The sequence below is a fragment of the Oncorhynchus masou genome, chromosome 17 (assembly GCF_036934945.1).
Source record: "Oncorhynchus masou masou isolate Uvic2021 chromosome 17, UVic_Omas_1.1, whole genome shotgun sequence".
Taxonomy (NCBI): Eukaryota; Metazoa; Chordata; class Actinopteri; order Salmoniformes; family Salmonidae; genus Oncorhynchus; species Oncorhynchus masou.
In genome coordinates, this window is record NC_088228.1 from 4,744,959 (window position 1) to 4,761,130 (window position 16,172).

The window sequence follows — 16,172 nt, forward strand, 5'->3', positions numbered from 1 at the left end:
ATATAGCCTCCACATTGACTCTGTACCGTAAATCCTGTATATAGCCTCCACATTGACTCTGTACCGGTACCCCCTGTATCTAGCCTCCACATTGACTCTGTACCGGTACTCCCTGTATATGGCCTCCACATTGACTGTGTACCGGTACCACCTGTATATGGCCTCCACATTGACTCTGTACCGGTACCCCCTGTATATAGCCTCCACATTCAGCATTTCACGGTAAGGTCTATACTTGTTGTATTCAGCATTTCACGGTAAGGGCTATACTTGTTGTATTCGGTGCATGTGACAAGTAAAGTTTGATTTGATTTTGACAGTATGTATGACAGTATATAGTACAGTATGTAGTACAGTATGTAGTACAGTATGTAGTACAGTATGTATGACAGTATATAGTACAGTATATATGTCAGTATATATTACAGTATAACAGTATGTAGTACAGTATGTAGTACAGTATATATGTCAGTATGTATGTCAGTATATAGTACAGTATGTATGTCAGTATATAGTACAGTATGTATGTCAGTATATAGTACAGTATGTATGACAGTATGTAGTACAGTATATATGTCAGTATGTAGTACAGTATGTATGTCAGTATGTAGTACAGTATATATGTCAGTATGTAGTACAGTATGTATGACAGTATGTAGTACAGTATATATGTCAGTATGTAGTACAGTATGTATGACAGTATGTAGTACAGTATATATGTCAGTATGTAGTACAGTATGTAGTACATTATGTATGACAGTATATAGTACAGTATGTATGTCAGTATGTATGACAGTATGTATGACAGTATGTAGTACAGTATGTATGACAGTATGTAGTACAGTATGTAGTACAGTATTTAGTACAGTATGTATGACAGTATTTAGTACAGTATGTATGACAGTGTGTAGTACAGTATGTAGTACAGTATGTAGTACATTATGCATGACAGTATGTAGTACAGTATGTAGTACAGTATGTAGTACAGTATGTAGTACAGTATGTATGACAGTATGTAGTACAGTATTTAGTACAGTATGTATGACAGTATATAGTACAGTATATATGTCAGTATATATTACAGTATAACAGTATGTAGTACAGTATGTAGTACAGTATATATGTCAGTATGTATGTCAGTATATAGTACAGTATGTATGTCAGTATATAGTACAGTATGTATGACAGTATGTAGTACAGTATATATGTCAGTATGTAGTACAGTATGTATGACAGTATGTAGTACAGTATATATGTCAGTATGTATGACAGTATGTAGTACAGTATATATGTCAGTATGTATGACAGTATGTAGTACAGTATATATGTCAGTATGTAGTACAGTATGTATGTCAGTATGTAGTACAGTATGTAGTACATTATGTATGACAGTATATAGTACAGTATGTATGTCAGTATATATGACATGTATGTATGTAGTACAGTATGTAGTACATTATGTATGACAGTATATAGTACAGTATGTATGTCAGTATGTATGACAGTATGTATGACAGTATGTAGTACAGTATGTAGTACAGTATGTATGTCAGTATGTAGTACAGTATGTATGACAGTATGTAGTACAGTATGTAGTACAGTATGTAGTACAGTATGTATGACAGTATTTAGTTCAGTATGTATGACAGTATGTAGTACAGTATGTAGTACAGTATGTAGTACAGTATATAGCATGACAGTATGTAGTACAGTATGTAGTACAGTATGTATGACAGTATGTATGACAGTATATAGTACAGTATGTATGACAGTATGTAGTACAGTATGTAGTACAGTATGTATGACAGTATGTAGTACAGTATGTATGACAGTATGTATGACAGTATATAGTACAGTATGTATGAGTAGTATGTAGTACAGTATGTAGTACAGTATGTAGTACATTATGCATGACAGTATGTACAGTAGTACAGTATGTATGACAGTATGTAGTACATATGTATGTAGTACAGTATGTAGTACACATTATGCATGACAGTATGTAGTACAGTATGTAGTACAGTATGTATGACAGTATGTATGACAGTATGTATGACAGTATGTATGACAGTATGTAGTACAGTATGTATGTCAGTATGTAGTACAGTATGTATGACAGTATGTATGTCAGTATGTAGTACAGTATGTAGTACAGTATGTAGTACAGTAGTATTTAGTACAGTATGTATGACAGTATTTAGTACAGTATGTATGACAGTATGTAGTACAGTATGTAGTACATTATACAGTATGACAGTATGTAGTACAGTATGTAGTACAGTATGTAGTACAGTATGTATGACAGTATGTAGTACAGTATGTAGTACAGTATGTATGACAGTATGTAGTACAGTATGTAGTACAGTATGTATGACAGTATGTAGTACAGTATGTATGACAGTATGTAGTACAGTATGTATGACAGTATGTAGTACAGTATGTATGTCACAGTATGTATGACAGTATGTAGTACAGTATGTAGTACAGTATGTAGTACAGTATGTAGTACAGTATATGTATGACAGTATTTAGTTCAGTATGTATGACAGTATGTAGTACAGTATGTAGTACAGTATGTAGTACATATATGTCTGTATGTAGTACAGTATGTTATGCAGTGACAGTATGTAGTACAGTATGTAGTACAGTATGTATGACAGTATGTATGACAGTATATAGTACAGTATGTATGTACAGTATGTAGTACAGTATGTAGTACAGTATGTATGACAGTATGTAGTACAGTATGTATGAGTATAGTATGTATGACAGTATATAGTACAGTATGTATGTACAGTATGTATGTACAGTATGTAGTACAGTATGTAGTACATTATGCATGACAGTATGTAGTACAGTATGTATGACAGTATATAGTACAGTATGTATGACAGTATGTAGTACAGTATGTAGTACAGTATGTAGTACAGTATGCATGACAGTATGTAGTACAGTATGTAGTACAGTATGTATGACAGTATGTATGACAGTATGTATGACAGTATGTAGTACAGTATGTATGTCAGTATGTAGTACAGTATGTATGACAGTATGTATATCAGTATGTAGTACAGTATGTAGTACAGTATGTAGTACAGTATGTAGTACAGTATTTAGTACAGTATGTATGACAGTATTTAGTACAGTATGTAGTACATTATGCATGACAGTATGTAGTACAGTATGTAGTACAGTATGTATGACAGTATGTAGTACAGTATGTATGACAGTATGTAGTACAGTATGTAGTACAGTATGTATGACAGTAGTATGTATGTACAGTGTAGTACAGTATGTATGACAGTATGTAGTACAGTATGTATGACAGTATGTAGTACAGTATGTAGCACAGTATGTATGACAGTATGTAGTACAGTATGTAGTACAGTATGTAGTACAGTATGTAGTACAGTATGTATGACAGTATTTAGTTCAGTATGTATGACAGTATGTAGTACAGTATGTAGTACAGTATGTAGTACATTATGCATGACAGTATGTAGTACAGTATGTATGACAGTATTTAGTTCAGTATATGTATGACAGTATGTATGACAGTATATAGTACAGTATGTATGACAGTATGTAGTACAGTATGTAGTACAGTATGTATGACAGTATGTAGTACAGTATGTATGACAGTATGTATGACAGTATATATGTACAGTATGTATGACAGTATGTAGTACAGTATGTAGTACAGTATGTAGTACATTATGCATGACAGTATGTATAGTACAGTATGTATGACAGTATATAGTACAGTATGTATGACAGTATGTAGTACAGTATGTAGTACAGTATGTAGTACATTATGCATGACAGTATGTAGTACAGTATATGTAGTACAGTATGTATGACAGTATGTATGACAGTATGTATGACAGTATGTATGACAGTATGTAGTACAGTATGTATGTCAGTATGTAGTACAGTATGTATGACAGTATGTATGTCAGTATGTAGTACAGTATGTAGTACAGTATGTAGTACAGTATGTAGTACAGTATGTATGACAGTATTTAGTACAGTATGTATGACAGTATGTAGTACAGTATGTAGTACATTATGCATGACAGTATGTAGTACAGTATGTATGTACAGTACAGTATGTAGTACAGTATGTAGTACAGTATGTATGACAGTATGTAGTACAGTATGTATGACAGTATGTAGTACAGTATGTATGACAGTATGTAGTACAGTATGTAGTACAGTATGTATGACAGTATGTAGTACAGTATGTATGACAGTATGTAGTACAGTATGTATGACAGTATGTATGACAGTATGTAGTACAGTATGTATGACAGTATGTAGTACAGTATGTAGTACAGTATGTATGACAGTATGTAGTACATTATGTAGTACAGTATGTATGACAGTATGTATGACAGTATGTATGACAGTATGTAGTACAGTATGTAGTACATTATGCATGACAGTATGTAGTACAGTATGTATGACAGTATATAGTACAGTATGTATGACAGTATGTAGTACAGTATGTAGTACAGTATGTAGTACAGTATTTAGTACAGTATGTATGACAGTATTTAGTACAGTATGTAGTACAGTATGTAGTACAGTATGTAGTACAGTGTGTAGTACAGTATGTATGACAGTATGTAGTACAGTATGTAGTACAGTATGTATGACAGTATGTAGTACAGTATGTAGTACTGTATGTATGACAGTATTTAGTACAGTATGTATGACAGTATGTAGTACAGTATGTAGTACATTATGCATGACAGTATGTAGTACAGTATGTATGTCAGTATGTAGTACAGTATGTATGACAGTATATAGTACAGTATGTATGTCAGTATGTAGTACAGTATGTATGTCAGTATTTCATCTGCTGTTTTTCTCTTCTCTTCCAGTTTATGTCAGTAGTTCAGGTTATCCATGAAAAACTTCTGGATATGGTGGGGAAAGCTCAGTGAGTATCTACTGTAACCTGACGTGTGTGTGTGTGTATATACAGTATATATGTGTATCATCTGCTGTTTCTCTCTTCTCTTATATATTATATATATATATGGTATATATCTACTGTATATATATATATATATATATATATATATATATATATTTTAACAATTATTTAACTTGGTAAGTCAGTTAAGAACAAATTCTTATTTGCAACGATGGCCTAGGAACAGTGGGTTAACTGCCTTGTTCAGGGGCAGAACTACAGAACTACAGATTTTAACTCGGGATTCGATCTAGCAACCTTTCGGTTACAGGCCCAACGCTCTAACCACTAGGCTACCTCCGCCTCTACACTCTAACCACTAGGCTAACCACCTCTTCCGCCTCTACACTCTAACCACTAGGCTACCTACCGCCTCTATACTCTAACCACTAGGCTACCTACCGCCTCTACACTCTAACCACTAGGCTACCTACCGCCTCTACACTCTAACCACTAGGCTACCTTCCGCCTCTACACTCTAACCTACTATAACCTTACTATAACTAGGCTACTATAACCTGACAGTATATTCACCCTCTACTATAACCTGACTGTGTCTCTCATTTTTGGAATATGGGATACATGTAATACAACATATGTTTCTCTACAGAGTACCTATTATATTGGTGGGGAATAAGAATGACCTGCACATGGAACGGTATGACACGCACACACACACACACACACACACACACACACACACACACACACACACACACACACACACACACACACTGTGTTGTCAGATTGGTGTGCTATGTTTTGTGTGTCCCAGGGTGATCAGCTGTGAGGAAGGGAAGGCCCTAGCAGACTCCTGGAACGCTGCCTTCATGGAGTCCTCAGCTAAGGAGAACCAGGTGAGACACTACCCGATCAACTGGCCCCAGATCAGCTCTTAGACACTACCCGATCTACAGGCCCCAGATCAGCTCTTAGACACTACCCGATCAACTGGCCCCTTTTCAAACATGTTGAACATACCCGATCAACTCAGATCAGCTCGGTCATTATCTCTAAGTGTTGGCCCCAGATCAGCTCAGACCAGATCAACTGGCCCCAGATCAGCTCTTAGACACTATACCGATCAACTGGCCCCAGATCAGCTCTTAGACTCACTACCCGATCAACTGGCCCCAGATCAGCTAACCACCTTTAGGACAACTACCCTAAGATTAATGAGGCAAAGCTGGTTTTTACCCGATCCCCAGATCAGCTCTTAGACAACTAACTTAACATCCCCCCAAACACTACCCGATCAACTGGCCCCAGATCAGCTCTTAAACCCATCAAACATAGATAGCTTAGACACTACCCGTGTGACAATGCTTTTAGACACTACCCGATCATCCCCAGATCAGCTCTTAGACACTACCCGATCAACTGGCCCCAGATCAGCTCTTAGACACTACCCGATCAACTGGCCCCAGATCAGCTCTTAGACACTACCCGATCAACTGGCCCCAGATCAGATTGACACTTCCATCAAGTCCCTTTATTTCTTAAGACACAGGCGTACCCATAGATCAACTGACCCCAGATAACAGCCAGAGGGCTCTTAGACACTACCCGATCAACTGGCCCCAGATCAGCTCTTCAGACACCGATCAACTGGCCCTCAGATCAGCTCTGTAGACACTACCCGATCAACTGGCCCCAGATCAGCTCTTAGACACTACCCACGGATCAACTGGCCCCAGATCAGCTGCCTTAGACACTACCCGATCAACTGGCCCCAGATCAGCCTCTTAGACACTACCCGATCAACTGGCCCCAGATCAGCTCTTGACACTACCTGATCAACTGGCCCCAGATCAGCTCTTAGACACTACCCGATCAACTGGCCCCAGATCAGCTCTTAGACACTACCCGATCAACTGGCCCCTTTTCAAACATGTTGAATATATTCTCTTCGAATCGGTCATTATCTCTAAGTGTTGGCCAGTGCTCAGAGCAGATGCCAGGCATGTCCCACCATCAGCCAATCAGCTACTCAGAACTATACAGATTCTCTTCAACTACCTCACAAGTGCATCACTCTCTCTCGGTGTATCTCTCTCTGTCTCTCAGCGGAGTGCCACACTCACACATACACACAGTGGGCGTAACCACCTTTAGGGCAATTCTCTGGGCGTACTAAGTTAATGAGGCAAATGTTAGGTTTTCTCAAATCCCATTTTAGACAACTAACTTAACATCTTCCCCAAAACATTCTCTTTGATTTGGATATTTTCCACACAACGTACAATGTATAAACATCAAACATATATATTAGGAAAACCCCCAGAGGTGTGACAATGTTTTAGTAACTAAACGTTTTGTCATCGTGGTTATATTAACCATGGTTTTTTAATAACAGAACAAAATGTTTATAATATATTTTCATATTCCATCTATTCTATTATATGTTTCCATGACCACCATTGTTTTGGCTCATCTGGTCTAATACATTGTTCCAAAGTCCCTTTATTTCATGTTTAATGTTCTCTAGGCTGGTTCTCCATAGTAACAGGACAAAGGAATGTGTCTGTGGCCTGAGATTTACCAGGGGCGTGGGGTCATTAAAACCCCCCACGTCTTCAGACCCACAGCTCTCTCCTCTTGTGGTTGAGGGATAATCTGTAGGGTTGGGGTCTCTTGTAACCTGACCTGATCAAGAGAGTCGTGACAGTCCCCAAAATCATCCGTCCATTTTGGTTATATATGGCCAATATTCCACGGCTAAGTGGATTCTACTGACTCTATTCCATTCTATTCTGGGAGTGATTCCTCTGACTCTATTCTATTCTGGGTCTATTGGATTCTACTATGACTTAGTATATTATGGGTTCTAATTCTACTCTGACTCTATTCCATTCTATTCTGGGTTCTAGTGGATTCTACTCTGACTTATTCCGATTCTATTCTGGGTTCTAGTGCCTCTGAAACTATTCGTTTAGCCGATAGTATATATGACCAATATACCACGGCTAGTGGATTCACTGACTCTATGCTATTCTGGGTTCTAGTGCCTGAATTCCATTCTAGTTCCCTTAGCCATTCTAGTTTATATGGCCAATATACCATTCGGTTCTAAGTGGATTCTACTCTGACTCTATTCCATTCTATTGGCCACATATCACAAACCCCAGAGGTGCCTTACTTGCCATTATAATCTGGTAGTGGACCAACTGAATTAGGGCTAGTAAAACTAAACGTTTTGTCATACCGTGGTTATACGGTCTGATACATTATACCATGGTTTTCAGTTAATCAGCCCTTAATGGTATCTATGGCTCAAACCATTCCAGTTTATTCTATATATTAAAGTATTAAAAACGTTGTACAGTTTTAATCTATTCTATTTATATGTTTCCTGTCTCAGACTCAGTGTTGTTTCTGGGTTCTAGTAGATACTCAAAGTATATCTGGTTCTAATACAGTATATTCTGGGTTGGGCTATTCTACTCTGACTCTATTCCATTGTATTCTGGGTTCTCCTTTCTCAGATATTCAGTCTGTGTTTTAAAAGATGACTCAAATTCTAGGGTTCTATTTCCTGACTCTATTCTATTCTGGGTTCTAGTGGATTCTACTCTGACTCTATTCTATTCTGGGTTCTGTGGTGACTCTATTCCATTCTATTCTGGGTTCTAGTGGATTCTCTATTCCATTCTATTCTGGGTTCTAGTGGATTCTACTCTGACTCTATTCCATTCTATTCTGGGTTCTAGTGGATTCTACTCTGACTCTATTCTATTCTGGGTTCTATTGGATTCTACTATGACTCTATTCCATTATATTCTGGGTTCTAGTGGATTCTACTCTGACTCTATTCCATTCTATTCTGGGTTCTAGTGGATTCTACTCTGACTCTATTCTATTCTGGGTTCTAGTGGATTCTACTCTGACTCTATTCTATTCTGGGTTCTAGTGGATTCTACTCTGACTCTATTCCATTCTATTCTGGGTTCTAGTGGATTCTACTCTGACTCTATTCCATTCTATTCTGGGTTCTAGTGGATTCTACTCTGACTCTATTCCATTCTATTCTGGGTTCTAGTGGATTCTACTCTGACTCTATTCTATTCTGGGTTCTAGTGGATTCTACTCTGACTCTATTCTATTCTGTGTTCTAGTGGATTCTACTCTGACTCTATTCTATTCTGGGTTCTAGTGGATTCTACTCTGACTCTGGATTCCATTCTATTCTGGGTTCTAGTGGATTCTACTCTGACTCCATTCTATTCTGGGTTCTAGTGGAATCTACTCTGACTCTATTCTATTCTGGGTTCTAGTGGATTCTACTCTGACTCTATTCTATTCTGGGTTCTAGTGGATTCTACTCTGACTCTATTCTATTCTGGGTTCTAGTGGATTCTACTCTGACTCTATTCTATTCTGGGTTCTAGTGGATTCTACTCTGACTCTATTCTATTCTGGGTTCTAGTGGATTCTACTCTGACTCTATTCCATTCTATTCTGGGTTCTAGTGGATTCTACTCTGACTCTATTCTATTCTGGGTTCTAGTGGATTCTACTCTGACTCTATTCTATTCTGGGTTCTAGTGGATTCTACTCTGACTCTATTCCATTCTATTCTGGGTTCTAGTGGATTCTACTCTGACTCTATTCCATTCTATTCTGGGTTCTAGTGGATTCTACTCTGACTCTATTCTATTCTGGGTTCTAGTGGATTCTACTCTGACTCTATTGACTCTATTCCATTCTATTCTGGGTTCTAGTGGATTCTACTCTGACTCTATTCTATTCTGGGTTCTAGGGTTCTAGTGGATTCTATTCTGGGTTCTAGTGACTCTGACTCTATTATTCTGGGTTCTAGTGGATTCTACTCTGACTCTATTCTATTCTGGGTTCTAGTGGATTCTACTCTGATTCTACTCTGACTCTATTCTATTCTATTCTGGGTTCTAGTGGATTCTACTCTGACTAGTATTCTACTCTGATTCTATTCTGGGTTCTAGTGGATTCTACTCTGACTCTATTCTATTCTGGGTTCTAGTGGATTCTACTCTGACTCTATTCTATTCTGGGTTCTAGTGGGATTCTATTCTGGGTTCTGACTCTGACTCTATTCTATTCTGGGTTCTAGTGGATTCTACTCTGACTCTATTCTATTCTGGGTTCTAGTGGATTCTACTCTGACTCTATTCTATTCTGGGTTCTAGTGGATTCTACTCTGACTCTATTCTATTCTGGGATTCTACTCTGACTCTAGTGGATTCTACTCTGACTCTATTCTATTCTGGGTTCTAGTGGATTCTACTCTGACTCTATTCTATTCTGGGTTCTAGTGGACTCTATTCCATTCTATTCTGGGTTCTAGTGGACTCTGACTCTATTCCATTCTATTCTGGGTTCTAGTGGATTCTACTCTGACTCTATTCCATTCTGGGTTCTAGTGGATTCTACTCTGACTCTATTCCATTCTGGGTTCTAGTGGATTCTACTCTGACTCCATTCTATTCTGGGTTCTAGTGGATTCTACTCTGATTCTGGGTTCTCTATTCTATTCTGGGTTCTAGTGGATTCTACTCTGACTCTATTCTATTCTGGGTTCTAGTGGATTCTACTCTGACTCTATTCTATTCTGGGTTCTAGTGGATTCTACTCTGACTCTATTCTATTCTGGGTTCTAGTGGATTCTACTCTGACTCTATTCTATTCCCGTCTCAGACGGCAGTGGAGGTGTTCAAGACCATGATCCTGGAGGCGGAGAAGCTGAAAGGCGGCGTCCAACCAGGGAAGACTTCCTGCTCCCTCATGTAGAGCTGCCAAACAATCAAACACAGGATAGGACACTGCACTGGGATATCCCGTTACTTGAAGGCTTCCTGCCAGTTCCAACTACTACTTCTCAACTGTCAGCAGTTGTCATCAACTGTTTATTTACCTGTATTTTTGTTTCTGTATGTCTGCATTGTTTTCCATTTGTTATGAAAGCTTGAGTGACTGTTCTGTTCTGTTCTGTCATACTATACATTTCCCACAATCAACCTCTCAACTGTTTTGACCTCAGCCCTGATGCAAAACTGAGGCCCTGGCAAGAAATGACCACTAGCTCCAAGAACAGTCTCTCCAACCCTGTTCTTGGAGCGATACTCTCCTGTAGGTTTTAACTCCAACCGTAATCTAGCGGTTCTGATTCCAATTAATTAGCTGGTTGATGAGCTGAATCAGGTTAGTTACAACTGGGGTTAGTGCCAAAACCTACAGGAGGGTTAGCATTAAAACCTACAGGAAGGTTAGCATTGAAACCTACAGGAGGGTTAGCATTAAAAGCTATAGGAGGGTTAGCATTAAGGAGGGTTGGCATTAAAACCTACAGGAGGGTTTGCATTAAAACCTACAGGAGGGTTAGCATTAAAACCTACAGGAGGGTTAGCATTAAAACCTACAGGAGGGTTAGCATTAAAACCTACAGGAGGGTTAGCATTAAGGAGGGTTGGCATTAAAACCTACAGGAGGGTTAGCATTAAGGAGGGTTGGCATTAAAACCTACAGGAGTGTTGGCATTAAAACCTACAGGAGGGTTAGCATTAAAACCTTCAGGAAGGTTGGCATTAAAACCTTCAGGAAGGTTGGCATTAAGGAGGGTTGGCATTAAAACCTACAGGAGGGTTAGCATTAAAACCTTCAGGAAGGTTGGCATTAAAACCTTCAGGAAGGTTGGCATTAAGGAGGGTTGGCATTAAAACCTACAGGAGGGTTAGCATTAAAACCTACAGGAGGGCTCCTGCACAGGTTCCATTCTGGTCTCATGGTGGAAGGTGACTATGTGAGTTTATAGATAATTTAATGTGATTTGATTTGACATTGAACCTCCTCATATGAGACATGACATGAAGACAAACATTTTCTTGTATTGAAATATGTTTTTTATTTTATTTTTTATTTCATCAGTGATTTACTTTCTCCTTACACAGCTTTATTCCATTGTTATTGTCATTGTCACACCACTGATTCTTACAGGAAATAGTTCAATCCCAACTTCCTTAAGTCAGACTTTCACTTAGAGTCCGATTCAATCTGATCTGCTTCGGCCGACGTCCGAAAACCTGACGTTTTGACGTTGTTGGTGAAACTGCGTTCGAGCTGTCAGATTCACAAGCGCCTTTCATCATTACACCTGTACGTTTTAACTCGGACTCCTCACCAGGCTCGCTTCGTCCTCGTGTGGGTACTAGCAAGCTAGGCAGTGCTAGGTAACAACAGCCAATCCAGTAGAGTCTGGAAGCTATAGTGACCTTCGATTGGTCAAGCGTCCAGCGATGTTGCAGAGTATTTGCATAAAGTTCGTTGGTCCGGCCCTCTCCCATGCTCGCACCACTCAACGGTCCCACCCCCTCCCCGCCCACTTTGCTTCTCTTCCAATTGGAAATCAATGGTTTTCCGTAGTTTCAGTTTCATCACCCACCTGACATCATCTTCAGTTAATGGCCCGTTGATACTAGGAGGTGGAATCTCACGGTGAAACATCAAGAAGCAATTCACTTTCAATGGAAGGAAAGCAAGAGAAATGGAGAGGGACCGAACATGGGAAAGGGAGCTGAATGAGGCGGGACTTAAGTTGGGGAAAGCTGAACTTTATTCAAATCCTCCACGATATTGTGACGTAAGTGACCAATCGAAGCTCACCATAGCTTCCAACCCTTAATGGGTTGGCTGACAATGGCTGTTGATGCCAGTGGAGGCGGGTGGGAGGAGCTATAGGAGAACGGGCTCAGTGTAATGGCTGGAGTGGAATCAATGGAACGGTATCAAACACATCAAAACATATGGAAACCACGTGTTTGACTCCATTCCATTGATTCAATTCCACTCCAGCCATAACAATAAGCCTGCCTTCCTATAGCTCCTCCCACCAACCTCCTCTGGTTGATATGTAGCATTACCTAGCTTGCTTTTGGCTGAATGTAGTCACATGAAGAGAAATTCCAACGCAGCCTTGTTGACCAATAGGAACACTGGAATGTGAGATGTAATCTACACCTCCATTAGGAACACTGGAATGTGAGATGTAATCTAAACCTCCAATAGGAACACTGGAATGTGAGATGTAATCTACACCTCCAATAGGAACACTGGAATGTGAGATGTAATCTACACCTCCATTAGGAACACTGGAATGTGAGATGTAATCTACACCTCCGTTAGGAACACTGGAATGTGAGATGTAATCTAAACATCCAATAGGAACACTGGAATGTGAGATGTAATCTAAACATCCAATAGGAACACTGGAATGTGAGATGTAATCTACACCTCCAATAGGAACACTGGAATGTGAGATGTAATCTACACCTCCGTTAGGAACACTGGAATGTGAGATGTAATCTACACCTCCAATAGGAACACTGGAATGTGAGATGTAATCTACACCTCCAATAGGAACACTGGAATGTGAGATGTAATCTAAATGTGAGATGTAATCTAAACATCCAATAGGAACACTGGAATGTGAGATGTAATCTACACCTCCAATAGGAACACTGGAATGTGAGATGTAATCTACACCTCCAATAGGAACACTGGAATGTGAGATGGAACACTGGAATGTGAGATGTAATCTAAACATAGGAACACAATAGATGAACACTGGAATGTGAGATGTAATCTACACCTCCAATAGGAACACTGGAATGTGAGATGTAATCTACACCTCCAATAGGAACACTGGAATGTGAGATGTAATCTACACCTCTGTTAGGAGCACTGGAATGTGAGATGTAATCTACACCTCCAATAGGAACACTGGAATGTGAGATGTAATCTACAGCTCCAATAGGAACACTGGAATGTGAGATGTAATCTAAACGTCCAATAGAACACTGGAATGTGAGATGTAATCTAAACGTCCAATAGGAACACTGGAATGTGAGATGTAATCTAAACATCCAATAGGAAACTGGAATGTGAGATGTAATCTACACCTCCAATAGGAACACTGGAATGTGAGATGTAATCCTAGGAACAAACATCCAATAGGAACACTGGAATGTGAGATGTAATCTACACCTAGGAACACCAATCTAGGAACACTGGAATGTGAGATGTAATCTACACCTCACAATCTAGGAACACTGGAATGTGAGATGGAATGAACACTGAATGTGAGATGTAATCTACAGCTCCTAGGAACACTGGAATGTAGGAATAGGAACACTGGAATGTGAGATGTAATCTACACCTCCATTAGGAACACTGGAATGTGAGATGTAATCTACACCTCCAATAGGAACACTGGAATGTGAGATGTAATCTACAGCTCCATTAGGAGGATAGAAATCCTCATTATTCTGTTTTAACTATTTTTGATTTAAGCATCATTATTTCTATTACAGCCAACACTTTCTCCTTCTGAACTCTTTCTGGCTTTGTGACAACGATCGCAAGAGCATCTGCTCACCGATTTCACACTTCCAACTCAGTTCCACCGCCGACATCTCCGAAACATCAGCTATGCTGGTGTCGTCTGTCGCCGTTTTAACGCCTGATCTGATTGAATCTCGGCCTCAGTCTCCCATTGACATCAATGCCTGACTAAGTGGAAATTCAACTGAAGTGGAAGTTAGGAGTTGGCTCTTTAGACACCTCTTCTGAGGTGTTTCCTTTAGACACCTCTTCTTTTGAGATGTTTCCTGTCTCCAATACAAAGCTGTTTATTTTTCGACTTCACTTACCCCCCCCCACACACCCCGTTCTCAGTCGGATGTTATTTTTTTCCTAGCTGTTATTGGCAGCACCCCCCCCCCCCCCAAAAAAAAATCTACATCCCATTTTCTAATGTTAAAAATGGTGTACAAATGTTGTTGTTTTTTCATTGTAGTCATTAAAGTGTACAGTTACGATGTATTTAGGGAGTGTGCCTTGTATCATTCCAATAATGATTGATAACCTTTGGTTCAGATTCAATCATTTTACTATATAGATTTCGCCTACCCAAAAAATGTAAGCTCAAAGCAACAAAACCGTTTCAAAGTTTGGTTTATTTTATGTCAAATAATTGTTGATAAATTACAATGTTGATGTGATGGTAGGATCCCACTGGACACACACATCAATTCAATGTTTACTCCACGTTGATTCAACCAATGTGACACACTGCAGAAAGACTGTCTGTTACAGCAGACAGTCTCAGAGTAGCTGGCCAATGCTGACACACAGCCCGTCATGTCCATGCATCTCTGGAAATGGCTAACTGAGGGAGAAAATACATTACTATGTTACTGTGTGACAGCTGTTAACTGTTGACTTTAACCTGTATTATAAACCTTTTATTCTTGATTTTTTTCTGACCAGGGCATTTCAGAGTAGTAGTTCTGATCTAGGATGAGGTCTTCATTATCCACAGCTCTGTGCTGATCTAGGATCAGGTCTTCATTATCCACAGCTCTATGCTGATCTAGGATCAGGTCTTCATTATCCACAGCTCTATGCTGATCTAGGATCAGGTCTTCATTATCCACAGCTCAGTACTGATCTAGGATCAGGTTTTCATTATCCACAGCTCTGTGCTGATCTAGGATCAGGTCTTCATTATCCACAGCTCTGAGCTGATCTAGGATCAGGTCTTCATTATCCACAGCTCTATGCTGATCTAGGATCAGGTCTTCATTATCCACAGCTCAGTACTGATCTAGGATCAGGTCTTCATTATCCACAGCTCTGGGCTGATCTAGGATCAGGTCTTCATTATCCACAGCTCAGTGCTGATCTAGGATCAGGTCTTCATTATCCACAGCTGAGTGCTGATCTAGGATCAGGTCTTCATTATCCACAGCTCTGGGCTGATCTAGGATCAGGTCTTCATTATCCACAGCTCAGTGCTGATCTAGGATCAGGTCTTCATTATCCACAGCTCTGTGCTGATCTAGTATCAGGTCTTCATTATCCACAGCTCTGTGATCTAGGATCAGGTCTTCATTATCCACAGCTCTGTGCTGATCTAGGATCAGGTCTTCATTATCCACAGCTCTGGGCTGATCTAGGATCAGGTCTTCATTATCCACAGCTCTATGCTGATCTAGGATCAGGTCTTCATTATCCACAGCTCTGTGATCTAGGATCAGGTCTTCATTATCCACAGCTCTGTGATCTAGGATCAGGTCTTCATTATCCACAGCTCTGTACTGATCTAGGACCAGGTCTTCATTATCCACAGCTCTGTACTGATCTAGGACCAGGTCTTCAT

General features: G+C 39.5%; 1 protein-coding gene across 1 annotated transcript in view; it reads left to right on the forward strand.

The window, feature by feature from the left end:
• The window catches only part of LOC135558085 (GTP-binding protein Rheb-like), a 29,438-nt gene extending 15,917 nt beyond the window's left edge, over nucleotides 1–13,521 (forward strand). The window contains exons 6-9 of the mRNA XM_064991836.1: nucleotides 4,887–4,945; nucleotides 5,592–5,639; nucleotides 5,757–5,838; nucleotides 10,655–13,521. Of these exons, the coding sequence (XP_064847908.1) occupies nucleotides 4,887–4,945; nucleotides 5,592–5,639; nucleotides 5,757–5,838; nucleotides 10,655–10,747 (282 nt within the window). The 3' untranslated portion in view covers nucleotides 10,748–13,521. The remainder of the gene's footprint in view (nucleotides 1–4,886; nucleotides 4,946–5,591; nucleotides 5,640–5,756; nucleotides 5,839–10,654) is intronic.
• Nucleotides 13,522–16,172: the final 2,651 nt, after the last annotated feature.